We start from the raw sequence: 18272 nt of genomic DNA on the forward strand, positions 1-18272 counted from the left end.
CGTTTACATGGGCCTACCCAGACTAGGAAAGTGAATGAGGTTAGTCTATAATTGGCTGCAACAGTAATAGCTTTATTTGTTTTTCTAGATGTTAAAAGAGAAAGTCCTGAGCAATAACTGAAAACTGCTCTAAAGAAATCATCTGTGGAAACGTTCATCCAGAGAGCCCATGTTCTGTTTCAGCCAAGACAGAGGTGCACACCCAGCCAATGGGGTGGAACTTCTCCATAGGTAAGATGGGAACGTTACATATTTCCACTTTAAATCTTCGCTTTGATTAAGGCTTTCTTACAGGGCCTTTCTTCATGTTCTACAACTGAGACCGCAGAGATGTCGAAACTGCCTCTGCCAACAGGTTGGGCACTTGGATAGGGATTACACAGGGAGAACTGGAAGTGCGAGGGTGTTTTTCCTCTCTCCTCTCATCTTCTTTGGAGTCCTTTGAGAAGTGGGACACAGCGCTTTGCAGGAGTGGAAAAGGAAAGCTGGAAAGTGTTCTCCTGCCAATTTCAAAACAGTACAGGATGTTATTAGCCGTCTGCAAATCTTCTCCCCCACCCCAATAAATTAACTCACAAGTTGCGTGCTGCAAGGAAAATACTTCATGACGTCCCTCTAGTTCTGTGTATATGCCTGAATGCTTTAATTTTATGGTTGGAGCACATACCCTAGCTGACTGCATTTCCCTCGGCAAACCACAAGGCTCTGGTTAGCTCTCACCTCAGTTACTAATAAGCAGGACTCAGTGTAGCACTGATCCTATTCACCTGACACTGAAGCTTGATCTTACTCCTCTGATATTCTAGGATTCTCCCCTGTGCTCTACAACACGGAAGCCCTTGGCTTTTTGGCCAGATGCATACTGCTCATAGATGGATTCATTTCTTTTTTCATATCTTCTATTAGAAAATATTCTTAGAAAAACTCCTTTGAGAGTCTGCACGGTTACCCCTCAGTTAGGGATTTGAGAAGACGACAGTCGGGATAGTAGCTGGTAACTTCTCAGCTGCATATTGCTGCCCTTGCAGCCTAAACCTTTCCCCCCCCCTCCCAGCGCTCCTTCCTTCCTCCCTCCCTCCCCCCCCACCCCCGCCGCTCTTTTCCCCTCTCTGAATAGCTCATACTTGCCAGTTAGCTTAGTCAAGATTTCAGCAAGAGCTACTCTCGTGAGCCTGTGGAAACTCCCCTGCCCTACAGATGGCAGTGGGCCCTCAGCTTCCGCTCCCATTCCTCCGAGGTGAAAAAGGCAGCTGGTAATGGGACTCCTGATGATGGGAAATGAATGGCTCTTTCGTGGAGCAGATCTCTAGCAGTGACTCTTTGGAAAGGAAACAGGTTCCTCGGCTGCTGAGCTGCAGAGGTTTTTCCTCCCTGAAATTATTCCAGAGAGGCAGCCGTGCAGGTAGCGATTAGATGGCAGCTTGGAATTTGCCTGGAGTCTTCCTGTCTCTCTCTTCCTCTCTCTTCTTTCTCTCTTCTCTCTTATCTCCTTCTCTCTTTCCCTCTCTCTCTAGCTCTTTCTCTTGCCTCCCTCTCTCCCTCTTTCTCCCTTTCATTCTTTCTTTGTTCCTCCCTAGCCCTAGCCCTCTGGCATGCCCCTAGCAGCCCCACTCCACAGGGGGCTCGATGTTTTCTCTCTCTCCTAACCCCAAGCCTAGCCCTAATCTCAGGCGGGGCCTGAACCTGAGCCCACCAGGCCTGTTCTTGGCCTGAACAAAACAGGTGCGCTGGGAGCAGTGTTGGTGCAGCTGGGCATTTCCTTTGGCATGCCCCTAGCAGCCCCACTCCACGCGGGGCTCGACGCTTTCTCTCTCCCCTGACCCTAAGCCTAGCCCTAACCTGGACTCCTTTCCCCCGCTGCAGAGGTCCCCGAGCAGAGGTGCCGCTCGTCTGGAGTCCCCCCAAGGAAAATGCAGGTGATGCTCACCACGCGCTGGGCTGCCGCTGCAGCCGGATAGACAGTCCTGTGGCCACGGCCCCCATCTGCTGCCCCTTCCTGGGCAGGGCAGCTGCCGCTCACCCGCAAGGTCCTGCGGCTGCTTTTGTTTCTCCAAGGTGAGACTCGGGGAGCTGCTTCGCATCACAGCGATTTCACCAGGTTGGCAAAGGCTGCAAGAAGCAATAGGCTGCTTGGCAATACTCTCCATGGTTCCTTTGCTCTGGGTCTCTCTGTTCCTCTCTCTCTCTCTTCTTCCTCTCTTTTCTCTCTCTCTCTCCTTCTGTCTTTCCCTCTCTCTCTAGCTCTTTCTCTGGCCTCTCTTTTCTCCCTTTCATTCTTTCCTTTCTTCACTTTTCTCCTCTCTCTTCTTCTCTGTTCTTTCTCTTTCTCTCTCCTCTCTCTCTCTCTCGTTCTTTTTCTTCTTTTTCTCTCTCTCCCTCTCTCCTTTCCCTTCCCCTTCCTCTGTCCCTCTCTTTTTCTCCCCCAGCGCCTGGGCCGCCATGGGGGCGCCGAGCGAGGCAGGGAGGGAGAGAGGGGGCGGACAGCGGCCACGAAGGACCAAACTGCACTCTCTGCACGCCTGTGGCAGCCCATGCATGCGCCCTGGCGCCCATCCCACCCCCGGCCCCGCCCCCACCACCACCTGTGTCACGAGCATCCACTGCAACTGCCGCCAGCTGCGCACATGGGCCTCAGCTCACCTCCGCTGAGCTGCAACAACACCGCAGGGAGGCACCGTGGGTGCTCGGCCACCGTTTCCCCTGCGGCCCTCGGTGCTCTGTGGCGCCGGACTGGGGGCAGCTTTCCCGGCCAGGAGCCTGGGGACCACACAAGTCCCCTCTCCCCGTGCCCCCTGGCTTTCGGTGCCAGCGTCCTCGGCCTGGCACCCGCGGGGCCTCTGGACAGCTCCCCAGCCCACAGGGCAGGAGCTCAGTCACCGTCACCCTACCTCCCCACAAGAACGCCAGGTCCCACCGCTGGAGCCGCTCAGCTGGCGCCATGTCCAGGAGGATGCCTGGCACATGAGAAAACGCAGCCATCAGCGCACAGCCCTGGCCCCAAAACCAACCTCAGCCCCGAGGCCCAACCCTGACCCGGGGGACACAGCCAGGAGCAGCATGAGAGCCCGGCGCTGTCTCTCACCCAGGACGGTGATGGCTTCCGCCTGCGGTGCCTGGTAGCTCCCCATGCAGCAGCTCCGGGCTGTGCTGCAGAGCGTCTCCAGCAGCGCGGGGCAGTCTTGGGCCTAGGGCAAAGCAAGGACACAGGTACTCGTCTCCGGCTGCAAATGCCCCTCCGCCAACCTGTGGCCAGGCACCTAGGTGGCCCTGCGGTGCAGGAGCCAGGGTATGGCCGCCCACAGGGCCGCGGGCCGCGTTGCAGCGCTCGCTCACCAGGTGACCGCAGACCTTGTCCTGCAGCTCAGCCACGCTCAGCCCGGCACCTGCAGCGATGCGTTGCTGCACCCTCTTTGACCCCAGAAACGGGGCACACTGGTGCAGAGCGACCTTGCACGCCTGAAAAAGAGCATCGGGCCCTGTCATCACAAGGATGCTGCACACCTGCCCAGGGCGCCGATGGAGAAACTTTGCTGCCACGGTGACAGTGAGGGCCTGTGGAGATGCTGGCAGCCCTGCACGGGTGGTAGTGGCACCGCAGCTCTGCCAGCGCCGCAGGGCTTTCTGCAGCTCCACAAGGAGCCCCGGGAGCTCTTACACTGGAGACGGCTGGGGCTGGGCCCCGGAGGTGCAGCACGAGGCTGGGAAATGCCTCCTCCACTTCTCTGCTGAAAAAGGACCTCCTCCCCAAGGCAGACGAGGCCAGGGTGCCGTAGAGGGCAAAGGCTGAGAAGCGCAGGACCTCTTCCTCCTGTGACCAGTAAAACCCATCTGGCAGGCCGCTAACGCGGGCACCGCGTACAAACTGCTCTGCACCAGTGGGGCGCTGCCTGTGGGGGGCGGAGGCCCCAGGACGGCTCTCGCCTGCCCAACAGGAGAACGAGCGGCTTCACTTACCGCCCCCAGGAACGCCCGGGTGGACCTGGAGATGTCTTCCAAGGCCGAGCCCATGGCCCTCGTCTTCAGCCGCCCCAGTACCTTCGTCAGTGCCAGCAGGCACTCGGCAGCCACCTCCGTGCTGGCCGCGTCCTCCAGGCCCCTGCACAGCACCTCCATCACGGCCGCCCTGTGCCTCCGCAGCTGCAGAGCGACAGGTGCACAAGCTGCTCACTATCCCTGCCTCCCACCGCTGCCCTTCACCATGGCGCCAAGGGCTGCACTTGCTCGAGCAAGCCCAGAGCAACCCCCTGCCTGAGGAGCCCCGCTTTGCATCCACTTTCCCCTTTGCTACCCTGCTGACATCAGAGCGAGGAGCGCGGCCTTAGTACAGCCCCACGTCTGCCTCTGCTCGTCTCTCCAGGCTCCGCAAGCCCCGCACACCTCTCCACTGGCACCTCTTGAGTTCGGACTGTGCTCAGAGCGCAGAAAAGGCCGTCTCACCTTTGTGGGTGCTCCACTGGCCATGTTGCCCACGCCTCTCATGGCCATTTGCCGCACGGTGTTGATGGGGTCACGTGATCTTTCTAGTAGGGCCTTCAGCAGGGGCTTCAGGAGCTTCGTCTTCTCCACCAGATGGTCCTTCACCAGCTGCAATAAAGCCACGGGTCCACTAGCATCAGGACGCGATTCACGCTGGGCAAGACGCAGGAACCGCTCTGAGCCCGCCCCGCCCAGCCTGCTGCCTCACCTCAGCAAAGAAAGCCGTGGCCGTGAGCCGCAGGTTTGCTGAGGGTGAACCCAGCCACGGGAAGAGGCTCTGCACCAGGCGCTGCGGGACGAGCTCCGCGCGGAGCAGCACACTGCGCACAAAGCACGAGCAGGCTCGTGACACACAGTCCCACAGGACGGCCACGGGCCGCGACTCCCAAATTTACCTGCTCCGATGCAGATGCTGCTCTGCACCTCAGCAGAGCTCCCGGGCATGAAGGAAGGTCCCAGCAGCCCTTTCCCTGGGCATAGCCCCCACGACAAGGCAGGACACATTGTGGGGGCTCTCACCTCGCCAGGAGACACACGCCGGCGGTGTGAGCCTGGGAGTCTGCCAGGGACACCCACACTCCCTGCTCCCGGAGCAGTCGCAGCCAGCGCTCCTCCAGGCACCTCGCCAGCACCAGCTCTAACGCCTCCACAAAAAGCCTGCTGGAAAAAAACCCCAAAGAAATCTCCAGGCACAGAAGTTTGGGGGCAGATTTCTCTTTGGCAGAGCTAAAGCAGCTCAGCCACTTGGGGAGCTGTTCGTTCGCTCATCCTAAACTCCACCGAGGGACAGGCAAAGTACTCCTGAAATGACTCTTCGCAGTCTTCAAGTCTCAAGCTAACTTAAAAACTGGCATTTTTGCCCTTTGTCCTGCCCCTAACCCACAGACGGCAGGAGAAAACCCAGGGTCCCTGGGCTGACTCCACGCCAGGTGCCCAAGGCACTCCCCAAGTGCTCTGCTAAGCAGCACTTTGGGGAGAGTGCCTTGTAGGTGGCACACAGCACCGATTTGCTCCTGCCGTTGCACAGCAGGAGCGTGGGCAGAGCATGGTGCTATGGGGAACCCCGCGACGGCCCCCCCCAGTTGGCAACACAGAGTTTATGGGCAGGAACGGCCCATGCCCACGCCATGTGCGGCGAAATGCCCAGGTGCACTGCCCTGCAACGACCGGTCCTGCCTCCCCGCGGAGGCAGCCCAGGGCCACTGGGACAGTCGGGTGCGCCTGCAGGCCACAAACCACATGAGCAGAGACCTGGGGCACAGGCCAACCCCTGCCCCTGCTGCTCCTCACCTGCCCGGCGTGTCGTCGCTCCCCAGCTCCCCAAGAGACAGTGTCATTTCTTCCCCCAGCGTCTCGCTGACCTGCCCCAGGAGGCTGGGAAGCAGGGAGGGAAGCAGGCGCTGGACCAGCGTCTCGTTCCGTAGGACTGACACCACCTCGAAGAGGCTGCAGGTGATCTACAGAGAAAGTCAACCAAGAACCACCTGGTAAAAAACAAGGGCTTTTCCCACCCTCCACGTCCCCCCGCTGGCCTGGGAGGCTTTTTGTCTCCAATTGTCACTGCGGCGACAGCCTTGCGGCCCGGCAGCAGCAAACTGTCCTGGCTCCCCACACTGCTATTGCTGCCACTGCCCCAGCACCCCGCCAGGCTCCATGGGTGCTCGCAAAGGGCATGAAACTCCCTTGCGCTGAAGCACGAGTTGGAAAGCAGACGCGAAGCAGCACAAATGCAACTGCTGCTGACCATACCGTGTGAGGCTCCAGGGCAGCCTGGCTGCTGCCCAGCTCCTGAGTGCAGCAGTTGCTCCCATGGCTGCTCTTTCCAGCTGCCCTTAATTTTTCAGTTAAGTGCACCAAGATGTGGCATCCCAGGGCACTTCTCCCCAGGCTCCTCCACAGCTCCACCGTGTCACTGCAAGGGAACAGACGCTCGCCCATGAGCCCCTAGCTAGCCTCGGGCACCTGCAACAGCCTCACGAGAGGCCAAAGGCTCTCCTTGTCTGCAACGGGGCTGGCCATGCCCAGCTCGGGACAGAGACACGAGCCCACGATGCTGCAGCGCTCAGCCTTTCCCCGGGGAAGAACCACCTGCTCCCTCCCAGGACCCCCCAGGCAGGCACGCCCTGGGGCTGGCTCTGACTGCAGAGGGAAGGGCGAGGGTACAGACCTGTCTGTGGGCAGGCGCTTCTGGAGGAGGCTGTCGAGCACCGGCTGTTGGTGAGAGCGGGCCAGGAGGAACATTGCCCGCAGCGCGAACCCCCTGGGCGTGCTCTGCCGCGTGCTCCACAGGCAGGGGGAAAGGATGGTCACGATTTTGGGCACCTGAAAGCAGGAAGGCAAGAAAGAATGGCTCGGTGTGGCCTTTCCCCATCCTTCTTCAGGGCCAACAGCCAGCAACAGAGAGCAGCCACAGGCAAATGGAAAAAAACGCCGCTCTCTGGGAGATTTGCTCTCTGCACTCCCCCAGAAAGGTGAGCATCCACTGCCCAGCGGCCCACGCACACACAGGCCTGCCACACAGCAAGCTCTCCAAAATGGTACTCGTGAAGTCTGTGGCCTGGGCTGGGGGGAAATATTTGCAAACAAGCTGGGGAGAAATCAGAAACAGAGGAGACCACGTCACAGGTTGCTCGGATGCAAAATTCGCGTCCTGACAGCAGCGCTCTCATGTACATGCACATGCACACACACACACACCATGGCCCCCTCCCCACTTTTCGGGGGCCAGTTACCTTCGCAGTGTTGGCGGAGGTCACGAGCAGAGACTCCGAGCTGATGGTGTTGAGCCTCTCACGCAGGCACCTGATCTCGTTGGGCCAGGGCGCCACGTCTGTGGTCTTGGCTGGAGCTGGGAGAAAGGAGAGTCACATTCATGGGGAGCGAACCTCCGGCCCCGCATGCGGATAAAGGAGGACCTGGGAGCGTGGCAAAGGCCACGGCGAAGGCAGGGCCCCCCCCGAACGCGGCGCAGCAGGTTTGCTAGCCAGGCGAGTGGCCGGCTGCAGAGGAGGACGGTCCCTGGCGCTGGGGACACGATGTCCTGCCCTCAGACAGCAGCAGGGGACGGCCCTGCCTGCTCTCCTCACCTCCTATTTGGAGCAGGCGGCCGAGGCAGGTCGCTGCCCACCAGCGGGACGTGGCTGACGCATCGCACGTCAAAGGCCCCAGCAGTCCCACCAGGGAGCCGAACTGCTCGCACGCATGGCCTCGCTGCAGGAGCAAGAGGCAGGCAAAAAGGTCACCGGCAGCCCCCACAGCTGCTCGCCCTCTCCCGGCCATGCTGCCCCTGAGCTGTGGCCGGGAGGGGGGCAAATGAGGGGCTGCCCTGCAGCCCCGGGAGACCCACAACCCGGCACCTGCCCGGGCAGAGCTCCCTGCACGTGGGGTCCCTGCTCACCCTGTGCTCGCATCGCTCTTCATAAGCACCCAGCAGCTGGACGCAGACCTGCAGGGCCCTCTCCCGCTCGCATGCGTGGGCCGAGGTGAGCCAGCGCCGCAGGACCTGGGCACGGGTGGACCCGTCTCACCACAGGCGTCTTTCCCGCCAGGGCCCCCCTCTAGCCCCTCCCTTCCCAGCCTTGCCGCCTCCACAGCCCCAATCTCTCCGGGGGCCCCGGCCCCAGGCGAGGAGCCCTTCCCCGCGGGGCCTTACCCGCTCCAGGCTCTCGCTGTGGGCACCATTGACTTGTGTAGCACCCTTTGCTCACAGCTGCTCCTGGGGAGAAATTCTGGCTCACCTAGGAGGCTCTGCAGGACACTTTGAGCTGCCTGCAAGCAAGCTGCTGCCGTTGGGAAAAGCTTGGATGCCAAATTAGGCCAAGGGGGCCTGAACCTAGGACCATTTGCCTATTCGCCAAAGGGGGGCATTGCACCTAGTCACAGGGAAGCTCTCCTCCTCGGACCAGCCCCACGGGCAAGGATCCCCACAGCTCTGCTCCACTCTGGCAGTGGCAACACTTTCCCCGCCACCCCGGGGATACTCACCTGCACCATGTCCTTGAAGCAGACAGGGGCTGGCTCTGCCTGGAGAAGGGTTGCCATGAGTTGGCCCAGTGCTCGCAGGGACGGCGCATGCACACCCTGACACCAGAAAGGGGGACTGAGGCTGGGCACCCCACACAGACACCAACACAGCCAGTGGCTGCCAGAATGCGGGGAGCCTGGAGCTGCACCCCCACCGAGGGGCGGCCGAGAAGGGCCAGCGGGTACCGGTGCGCACGGAGCAGCTGCCGCTGTCTCCCCTTCCTCATCCATCTGCTCCGGGTGATGAAGGCAAATGACGCCCTGGAAGCACTGAGCCAGGAGGCTGCAGTTTTCCTCCCTCCTCAGATGGGGCTTCACCTTGCTGTCAGGAGAAAAAAGGGAGAGGAGACAGAGAGCAGGCTTACTAGCACTCTCCAGAGCGAGTCAAAGGACAACTGGCTTTGTCCTGATTGACAGCCCCAAATCCAATGCCCACAGCCCCAGCCCAGCCCAACCAGTTGGGCTGGGACACGCAGCGACTCCCACAGCCCCGGGGACAGACCCTACCTCAACTGCTCGATGGCCACGATGGCCCGGGGGCACACCGGCGACTCCTGCGGCTCCTCCTGAATCACCTCCCGCAAGTTACAGAGGAGACATGCGCAAAGTGGGCAGTGGGCAGGGGCACAGGAGAGCCCTCCCACCTGCCCCAGCCACAGGCTCTTCTGCCAGACCCTGCAGACACCAGCCCCACCACCTCTGCAGCTCCCACAAAGGTCCCGCAGGACGAGACGGCAGCTCACCAGCACCCAGACACACCGCACCATCCCCCCTGCCATGGCCTCATGCGCCAGCACCCAAGTGCCCCGCCACCCGGGGATGGGGCTCAGGGAGCTCGGGAGCTCACGCGCTGCCCCAGGAGACCATCCCGCCTCTGGGCAAACCCACCCCACGGCAGAGCCCACAGCTCCTCTGCGCGACGGCCCTGGCTCCGGGCACTCACCAGCAGGGTCTGCAGCAGCTCCCGCTTGCGGCAGAGCTCAAACCTGGGGCAGGCGCCCACAGCCCCGATGGCGAGGCTGATCTCAGTGACGCTCTGCACCAGGGAGAGCTTCAGCTGTGCGTCCTTGATCCCAGGGGAGGAAAACATGCTTTGAGCTCTGCAAAGGGCCGAGGGCAGAAAGCAGCGGGGCTGGGGAGAATCTGCCTCCAAGCACATCGCTGGGAGACCGCACCCTCCGGGAGCCTAGCGGACCCCAGCTTGGCACCTGCACCCCAGGAGGGAAACCTCCTCTCCCCTCCTGGGAAAGAGCCTCCCACGGGGAGGGAATCAGCTGCCCTGGCTGCCGGACAGAAAGACCCCTGCGGACCCTGGCCCAGGGGAGCAGGGCGAGCAGCGCCGGCACAGCTGCGACGGGAGAGGCGCGCACAGGAAGGGCGAGGCAAGGCCGGAGCTGGTGTCACCTGGGTGGCTTTGCCCTGCGCCCCGAGCACCCACCTGGCAGCCCTCTTGGTAGAGCCACAGGACGTTCCCTACGATGTCTCTCCTGACATGGGCCAGCAGCTGCTCCCTGGGGGCGCGCAGTGCCATCCTGCTGTAGACCACCATGAGCGCAGCACGAGCAGCGCGGGTCCTCACCAAGTTGCTCTGCTGGAGGTTCGCCAGAGAAGCACCGAGTCATCAGCCCACGGCCCCAGCTGTGCCCGGGACTCCACGCACTCCCAAGGTGGGAGTTGCCCCGCATCCGACCGGCGGTTCGTCTCCCCATGCACCTCCAGCAGCTCCCCGCAATGAGCCCCCAGGCCCTTTACCTTCTGGTGTTTCAAAGTGCCCATGAACGCCTTCACCGAGGACAAGGCCAGCTGGAAGTGGCTCTCGGCACAGCGGGACACAACTGAAATCATTCCCTGCAATGCAGCAGAAACAGGGAGTCGCTCCAGCCCCAACGCTGAGCCCTGGCCAGCTCCACCAGGACCTTTCCCACGGGAAACAGCAGTGAGCAGAAAACCAGCAAGGGCTGGAGCAGGCCACACGGAGCCCCTCTGCCCTGGGGACAAGCCGAGGACACGCGGGAAGGCAGGGCGACACAAGGAAACCTCACCTGTGCCTCCCACAGCTCCAGGTAGTTGGCTTCTTTTAGATATTTCTGTGTCTGCTCTTGCACGTGGCTGAGGCACCCACAAGCTGCCAGGGCTGTGCCAAGAGCCTTGTACAGGAAGCACTGCAAGAGAAGAGGCCGAGCCCTGGCTGTGCGGACAGCCTGACCTGGCAGGAGAGGGCCAGGCCACGGCACACCCTCCCGTGCTGGGACCTGCCAAGACGCCTGCAGTACCAGCCCCAACAGCAGCCAGCGAACTGGCCACCAGCTGGCCACTGGTGGCCCCGCCACCAGCTCAGCACGGGGGGGAAGTGCCTTTTTGGGAAAGAGAGTGGGCAGCAGGAAAACCAGCCCGCAGGGCAGAGCGCCACTGCCAGCCCTCACCCCAGGCTGAGCCTCCCAGGGCTCTGCTGTCGCAGTCCTCGGGCGCACGAGCGAGCAGCAGCGACGCCGCACAGGGAACAAACCTTCTCCCAGGACAGGCGGGGAGAGCTGCTCAGCTGCCGGCTCAGCTCCTGGCTCAGGCCCACAGTCCAGGCCTCATTCTCAATGAGCTCCAGCGATGGTTGCAGGAACTAGGGCGAAGCAGGAGATGAAGCAAACGCTCCCCTGCCCTTTGCCGAGGCCTTTGCACATCCAAATGGCCCTGGAGACTGTCGGGGCGGAGCTCCCCCTCATGGCAATCTGTCTCCCCTCCCCCCTCCCCCAACCACCCCTCCTGCAACCTGCCTCTCGCTCTTCCCCAAAAGTGCCACTCGAGCCCCCTGGGCTCGGCACATGCCAGAAGCAGGTGGTGCCACGGTGCAGGGCTGCTCCGGAGGCCTCTGCCCCGGTCTCTGGCTGCATTTGTGCTCAGCTATGCCCAACGCGCCGAGAGCGGCTCCTCTGAGCGCGCAGCACCCATGGCTGGGGCAGGCGCAGGCTGCTCGGGAAGCGCCCGTGCCATTCAGTGCCCAAACAGGGAGCCCCCAGGTTCCTCCCACCCACTTTTCCTGTCCCCTCATTTGCCCCATCCAGCTGGGGCCCCACAGGGACACTGTACCTTAAGCAGAAGGCTCTCCCACTCGGCCACGTGCAGGGAGCTTGCGGTTGTTCCTGCAAAGCCAGAGGAAGCAAAAGCCCTCGCCGTTATTCCAGCGGGCTCCACAGCAGAGCCCAGGGGTGGTCTTTGCCGTCCAAAGCCCCACAGCCTCAGGCCAGCGGGCTGACAAGTGCTGGCAAACCCGGGACCGTTCCCCTCCACCAGGCTGGGGAGCTGAAGGCATTTTCCTGCCCCTCCGCCCCCCCAGCCTCTCCCGCCTGCCAACACTTTACCTGCCAGGTGCTGCAGCAGCAGGGGGATCTCTGCGGCCCACTTTGCTCCCACGGCTCCATGGATCGTGCTGGGGAGCGCCTGCAGCAGCTGCGGGGCCGCCGCTCCACGGCCACCGCTCGCGTGCGGAGACACCGCCGCCACCACCTAGGCCAGGGCAGGAGAGAGACGGGCTCACGCCTGCCCCAAGAGCCGCAGCTGGCAGCAGGCAGCCGATGTCTTCGCCTGGGCACTGCTGTCCCCCAGGAGAAGCAGGAGCCCCCAACAGGCAGGGGAGGCTCAGGCACCCTCCGACAGCTCCTGCCTCCTCCCGGGGTGCCGGCACTGGCCTTGGCACCATCTCTCCTGGCCTCTCCCCTCAGCCCGGCCACAAAAGCTCTTTCCCCGGGGACCAGCTACTCACCAGCAGGCGAGCCAGCAGGGCCTGGGGAGCCGGCAGAGGGGCTGCGGGCAGAAAGAAAGGCTGTGTGAGACGCCCAGCCCTGCCGGACCTTGCCCACGCCATGTCCCACGTCCCACACCCCCACGCGGGGCTGCAGGGGACCACCGGCCGCGCCACCTCCACACCGGCCCTGCTGGGCTCCCGTGGCTGAACGGCTGCCGACAAAGGCAGCTCCGGCATGGCAGGAACCAGCCCCTGGACCCCCAGTGAGAGCAGGCTGAGCCCACGCAGGGGGTGCCAGGGACACGCACCGCCCTAATACCACCCAGCCTGGCACAGCGCACCAGGACTTTCTGCTCCCTACCTTGCTCCACAGGCTCCAGGGCCTCGGACGCCACCTCCTCTTCCTCACGCTCTGCGCTCTCCTGTCTCTCGGCCAGGGCACACAGGCAGCGGCAGAGCGGGACCAGCATGCCAGCGTGCTGGGCTGGCACCACATGCCGCAGCAGCCTCGGCCACAGGAGCTGCAGGCAAGAAGCAGGCCGTTGGGCATGCCGGCATTTCTGCCGCTCCCTCCCACTTCCCCTGGCATGGCTGCTCCTCCGGCACCGGCCCAGCCCCTCGGCCTCGGGTCTTTCCTAGCTCAGGAGCTCCGCTCTCGCCCTGGCTTCCTCCTCCACCTTCTCTCCCTCTCGCCCACCCTGCTTCACACCCCTTTCGCCTTCCCTTTGGCTGCCCGGTTGGGGAGAGCTGCCGGCACAGCTCCCCCAGGGGCAGGTCACCCCCCACGGCAAAGGCGCACAGGATCCCTATGGCCCCACCAGCCCCTACATCTCATGTATGGGACGCAGCCAAGACGCGTGCCCAGCGGGGCTTGCGTCAGCCGCAGCACGTGCTGAACGAGCAAGTCTGGCCCCAGAGCGAAACCCCAGCTCTTCGCTGCTGCTTTAATGGCTAAGATGGGGGGTCCCAGCGCACACAGGGAAGCCTCGGGCACGCCCAACCCCACCACTCATGCAGCGCACGCACGGAAAGGACGGGCGCGTTGGCGTGAGTCATGCGCGCTCCGCAGCGTGGCAGGGGAGAGGTTCGGGCCACGGGGAAGGCGAGCAAAAGCATCCCCAGGCAAGAAGCAGCGGCAGGCGGAGGACAACTCACTTTGGCCACCCCTCCGGCAGAGACGTCCAGCGTGCCCAGCACGTGCCCGCACAGTCGCTGAACAGCCCTTTCTTCCCGGGCTTCCACTGCACAGAGGCTTCCCCGACGCCTGCGAGACAGAGGTGGGAAACACCCGTCACTGCCCCTTCCCAGGCCCCGCGGTGCCCGGTGAATGCAAGGCCACGCCAGTGCTGCGGAGGATCTGCTGCGCCCGGCTCCCCGCTGCCAGCGACACCCACGGCAGCGCGGCACAGCCGGGACGCGGAAAGCAGCCTGGGCGTCGCGCTCTGCCCTTACCAGTCTGCCCGAGGCCCGGCTGAACTCGCTGAAGATGTGCGCCACCACGTCCCACGCTGAGCAGCCCGGGGCACTGGAGCGCAGCAGCTCCCCGATGAAATGCAGAACTGCCATCTGCACCTGCCACCGAGGCTCCAGTTACCACCCCGGCCCAAAGCCCCAGGGGAGCTGCCTTTGCAGCGCTGCAGCCCTTCTGGCCGGGCCGAGACGACGAGGGTGCAGCAGCAGCCCACGCTCCACCATCGCCACCAGGCTCTCACCCCGGACCCTGCCTTTGCCTGCTGCTACAGCCCCGCCAGGCTCTGCCCCAGGGAAAGGGTGGCTCTGCCCCTGCAGCAGCACCCTCCCTGCCCAAACCAGCTCACCTGGACCGTGGGGTCCCCGCACACAGACTGCACCAACTTTGCAAACAGGGGCAGCTTCTCCCTCGTCTCGGTGGCTGCAAGGGACAAGGAGAGGTGTGCGCTGAGGCCGAGCCCCCATTTCCGGAGGGATTCCTCACAGCTGCCCAGCTTCTCGTGCAAAGCAGGGCCAGACTGCGACATCAGAGGAAGCAGCAGCACCCCGGGGGAACTGCATTTCTCTGGCCTGGGCCACTGACCTGCAGAGCGGACCAGAGCCTGCAGCACTTCCACAGCTGCCACGCGATCAGCCTTGCTCCTGCTCCTCAGCTTGCAGTACAGGAACACGATCGTCTCCTCTGGGCAAATTTGGGCTGCGGGGAAGAAATCACGCTCGCCATTAGCGACCAGCCTCTTCCCACACGGGCAGGTTTGCAAGAGAGCTGCCAGCACACGGCAGCACGGCGCGGCCTCTCCTGCCCTTACCCTGCAGCACAGTGCAGCGGCACAGCTCTGCTTTGTGCTCTGGGCTGGGCGGCTCGATCTCATCACAGAGCTGCGGGAACAAGGTGCCGTTCAGAGAAAGCCGGATCGGCGCAGAGGGATGGAAAGGAGCCGCGCTGTCAGCTCTCGTCTCACGGGCAGCTCCGGGCGCGGACCCACGGCCAAAGCCCAGAGCCCCGGGCGCACGCAGAGCTTTGCAGCAGCTGAGGCTGCCCGGGAGCCGCAGGCCAGCGACGCGGCGTCAGGCCTTACCTGCTGGTGCACAGCAGCGTTGATGGCCAGAAGCTAGGCCCGGGGCACGAGGGTCCGAGCGCCCACCACGGCCTCTAGGAAGTAGCTGAGACTCTGCAAGGCAGCGCAAGAGGGAGAGGGGGGCTCTCACCACCAGCTGCCCGGAAAGGGAGGAACCGGCATCGCGGCGAGATGCCGCGGCCTGAGCCCACGTCCAGGGAAAGCCCAGCTCGCACGGGGCTTCTGGCTCTCCCCCCTTGCTGGTTTCTTGCAGCAAGAGCCCAGGAAGCCTCAGGCCCTGGCTCTCGCGCTCGTGCCCAAAGGGGCCGCGGCTCCTCCGGGCACCCCGCAGCTCCCCGACGCCTGCCCGCACCCCCACGGCCCCCGGCCACGCCGCACCCCACGTCACCCCTCACCGTGGTCACCGCCAAGGGCTGCCGCACTTCTCGATACTGGTGCAGCAGCCAGAGGAGCTGCTCCCAGGCGCGCTGGCAGTGCTCCTCGGCGTGCAGCAGGACGCCCATCATGGCAGCCGTCACTCCAAGGACGGCCTGCTTGACCTGCCGAGGGACGGCGCCGCGCCGCGGGCTGAGGGTCTCTCCAGCGCTGGCCTGCCCCGGGTGCCCGCCTGCCCTTGCCGCGCGGGGGCTCGGGGCGCTTTCGCGGCCCGCCTGCTCCCTTCGACTCCTCGCCCAGCGCCGCCCCGCTGGCCCCGGCCCGTGGCCCCGCGGTGGTGAGAGCAGCGGCGCTCACCTCTTCCTCCTCGCAGCCCCGCCACTTTCGGCTCGCCCAGCGCAGGAGCGGGGAGATGGGGGCGCAGAGCTGGGCGGCCCCCAGGCGAGGGAAGGCACATTTCTCCCGCTGGCCCAAGTACGCGCTGACGCCCCAGCACCACTGCTCCACAGCTGCAGCACCCGGAGGGAGACGGGATGGCAGCAAAGCCTCTGAGCGGCCGGAGACCTGCCTCGCGCCAGGCCCCAGGCCGGCGGGAGGCCCCCGCGCCAGGCCGGCCAGGCCTCGGCTCGGGAGGAGAGCTGGCTCCGGGGAGGCGTCGCGCCACGGCCGGCGACGCCGCGGCCGCAACATGGCCTTCTTCCTGCCCTCTCCCGCCCCCACGCACCGCTGCCTCTGCCCGGCCTCGCCGCCCGCGGCGGCCCCGGCCCCTTCCTCCCCGAGCGGTCGCCCCGCAGCGCCCCCGCAGGGCCCCGGCACCGACACTCACCGCCGCAGCCAGCGCGCAGCAGCCGCCCGCCTCACTCAGCGCGCCACCCAGGGCCGGCAGCGTCGTGGCCGCCAAGGGTGCGCACTGCAGGGCTGCAGAGAGGGCAGGGCGGCGCCTTTGGTCTCCGGCGCGTGCCCCCCTCCAGCCCGGCCCCGAGCGTTTGGGGCAGGGCGAGGAGCCCCTTCTCCCGCCTCTCCCCCACCGTCACCCGGAGCAGCCGGCCGGGGGCCGTACCGCAGCGGGCAGCCAGGTCGCGCAGGGTGACGAGGACAAGCTCCGCCGCCGGCTCCTCCAGGGCCCTCGCGTGGCCCTGCAGCGCCGACACCACGGCAGGCAAGCGGGAACGGGCCAGCGCCACCAGGACGCGGCTCACGGCCGTCCTCGCGGCGGCCCAGCGCCGTCCGCTCAGCATCACCAGCGGCATCAGCGGTTCGGGACGAGGTGCGGCAGGAGGGCAGAGGCGCCGTGGGGTGACACCAGCCCACGGCACCCGGGGAAGCCGGGCGCTGCAGGGAGCCCTTGCAGCCCCGCGGGACGCCCCCCTCCGCCTCACCTCAGCGCCTTGCAGCCGGTCCAAGAGAGAAGTCACAACGGCGGCAAAGGTAGCCGTGGCCCCAGGGACAGAGCCAGCCGCCCTGCCGCCGTCCTCGCCCCGCGCAGGTCCCGACCAGCGACCTACACGAGGCAAGAAACCTGCAAGGAGAGCAGCGGAGGGCTTGCACCGCTTTGGCAGCGGCGGGGATGGCCCCGAGTCAGGGCAAACGTCTGCCCAGCTGGAGGGCGGGGCGACTGGAGGGGCTGGTGGGGCCGGCTCGGCGCCGCCTGGAGAAGAGCAGCCCGGGGGCAGCTTGGGGCTGGCCCCAAGCGCGTGACCCCGGCTCTCCCCGAGCCGGCCGCGCGGGCGCCAGCAGCTCCCCGTCCCCCCCCCCCAACAACGGGCCAGCGGGGCGCCCAGCGTGGTGCCGGCCCCCACCTCGCAGCGCTCGCAGCACCCCCATCGCGGCAGGACTCCCCAGACTCTCACTCTTTCTCTCGCTTTCTTGCTTGCCCTCCCTCTCTCCTTCTCCCATCCCTTCTCTCCCCCTTCCTCCCTCTGTCTTTCTCTACCTAAGCCTGGCCCTAATCTCAGGTGGGGCCTGAACCTGAGCCCACCAGGCCCTTTTCTGGCCTGAACAAAACCAGGTGTGCTGGGAGCAAGGCTGGTGCAGCCCTGCATTGCCTTTGGCAGGCCCTTTGCAGCCCCTCTCCATGTGGGGCTCCACACTCTCTCTCCCCCCTAACCCGAGGCCTAGCCCTCACCTGGACTCCTCTTCCCTGCTGCAGAGGTGCCGCTGGTCTGGAGACCCCCAAGGAAAATGCGGGCCATGCTGCCCATGTGCTGGGCTGCCCCTGCAGCCTGACAGAGGGTCCTGTGGCCACGGCCCTGCCTGCTGCCCCTTCCTGGGCTGCTGCTGCTCGCCCACGAGCTCCTGCAGCTGCTTTGGTTTCTCCAAAGTCAGCCTTGGGGAGCTGACCCCCGAGGTCAGTCTTTCCCTTTTCTTCTCTTTTCCCCCTTTCCCTTTTCTTCTTGTGTATTTATTCCTCAATATTTCTTCTAGATTTCTTCTTCTCTTTCTTCTTCTACTTCTCCTTCTTTCTTTTTCTTTCTCTGTCACTCTTTCTCCCTTTTCCCTTTCTCCATCTCCCTTTCTCATTCCATTTTTTTCTTTCCCTCTGTCCCTCTCTCTCCTGTTTCTCTCTCCCATGTTCTTCCCCTCTTGTTCTCTCTAGTCTGCCCTCACTCTTTTCCTTTCTCCTTCTTTCTTGTTCCTTCTCTCTCCCTTTTCTTTTTTCTTTCTCTTCTCTCTTGTTCTCTCTCCTTTTCTCTGCCCCATCTCTTTCTCTATAATTCTCACTCACTTCTTCCTCACTTTTTCCTCTTTTCTCCCTTTCATTCCTTATTCCTTTCCCTCCCCTTTTCTCCCTCCTTCTCTTCTCTCTCCCTCCTCATTCTCTTTCCGTTTCCCTCTGTTTCTCAGCATCTCTCTTGCTCTTTCCTACTCCCCCTCTCTCCTTATTTCTCTCGCTCTCCCTCTTCTTCCTCTCCCTTTTTTTCTTGCTCCTTCTCCCTCTCTCCCCCTCCTTTGCTCTCTCTTGCCTTCTCTCCCCATCTCTTTCCCTCTTTCCCTGTCCCTCTTTCTTTCTCCTTCTCTTCTTCACTCTTCCTCTCTTTCTTTCTCTGCCACCCTCTTTCTCCCTCTACCTCCCTCTCACTTTCTCTCTTGTTCTCTCCTCTCCTTCTCTGTTC

At 63.7% G+C, this 18272-nt stretch overlaps 4 protein-coding genes across 7 annotated transcripts; all 4 read right to left on the minus strand.

Moving 5' to 3' along the window:
* Window positions 1-1939: 1939 nt before the first annotated feature.
* Window positions 1940-5021, minus strand: LOC138068426 (protein maestro-like). Of its 3 annotated transcripts, XR_011143249.1 has the most exons (9): window positions 4996-5021; window positions 4438-4796; window positions 3955-4137; window positions 3656-3808; window positions 3334-3456; window positions 3083-3185; window positions 2889-2954; window positions 2583-2650; window positions 1940-2109 (listed from the first exon to the last, which is right to left on the minus strand). XR_011143249.1 is itself a non-coding variant. In XM_068955838.1 (8 exons), the coding sequence occupies exons 2-8, from the start codon at window positions 4483-4485 to the stop codon at window positions 2081-2083; spliced, it is 705 nt and encodes a 234-aa protein (XP_068811939.1). In that variant the 5' UTR covers window positions 4486-4796; window positions 4996-5021; the 3' UTR covers window positions 1940-2080. The 3 variants fall into 3 exon arrangements, 2 of the variants coding, with proteins under 2 accessions (XP_068811939.1, XP_068811940.1); XM_068955838.1 differs by lacking the exon at window positions 2583-2650; XM_068955839.1 differs by lacking the exons at window positions 2583-2650; window positions 4996-5021 and having other exon boundaries at window positions 4438-4862.
* A 1667-nt stretch (window positions 5022-6688) lies between these two features.
* Window positions 6689-9551, minus strand: LOC138068424 (maestro heat-like repeat-containing protein family member 2B). Of its 2 annotated transcripts, none has more exons than XM_068955836.1 (6): window positions 9443-9551; window positions 8461-8821; window positions 7874-7978; window positions 7563-7686; window positions 7209-7324; window positions 6689-7063 (listed from the first exon to the last, which is right to left on the minus strand). In XM_068955836.1, exons 2-6 carry the CDS (start codon window positions 8728-8730, stop codon window positions 6854-6856), a joined length of 825 nt encoding a protein of 274 aa, XP_068811937.1. In that variant the 5' UTR covers window positions 8731-8821; window positions 9443-9551; the 3' UTR covers window positions 6689-6853. The 2 variants fall into 2 exon arrangements, with proteins under 2 accessions (XP_068811937.1, XP_068811938.1); XM_068955837.1 differs by lacking the exon at window positions 9443-9551 and having other exon boundaries at window positions 8461-8556; window positions 8686-9217.
* A 218-nt stretch (window positions 9552-9769) lies between these two features.
* Window positions 9770-12190, minus strand: LOC138068534 (maestro heat-like repeat-containing protein family member 1). Its single transcript, XM_068956364.1, has 7 exons — window positions 12146-12190; window positions 11853-11997; window positions 11581-11633; window positions 11006-11113; window positions 10542-10661; window positions 10252-10347; window positions 9770-10090 (listed from the first exon to the last, which is right to left on the minus strand). The coding sequence occupies exons 1-7, from the start codon at window positions 12188-12190 to the stop codon at window positions 9770-9772; spliced, it is 888 nt and encodes a 295-aa protein (XP_068812465.1).
* An 18-nt stretch (window positions 12191-12208) lies between these two features.
* Window positions 12209-14765, minus strand: LOC138068535 (uncharacterized). The gene is made up of 6 exons (XM_068956365.1): window positions 14515-14765; window positions 14289-14402; window positions 14053-14126; window positions 13391-13807; window positions 12597-12756; window positions 12209-12294 (listed from the first exon to the last, which is right to left on the minus strand). Exons 4-6 carry the CDS (start codon window positions 13799-13801, stop codon window positions 12209-12211), a joined length of 657 nt encoding a protein of 218 aa, XP_068812466.1. The 5' UTR covers window positions 13802-13807; window positions 14053-14126; window positions 14289-14402; window positions 14515-14765.
* Window positions 14766-18272: the final 3507 nt, after the last annotated feature.

The sequence above is a fragment of the Struthio camelus genome, chromosome 10 (genome assembly GCF_040807025.1).
Source record: "Struthio camelus isolate bStrCam1 chromosome 10, bStrCam1.hap1, whole genome shotgun sequence".
Classification (NCBI taxonomy): Eukaryota; Metazoa; Chordata; class Aves; order Struthioniformes; family Struthionidae; genus Struthio; species Struthio camelus.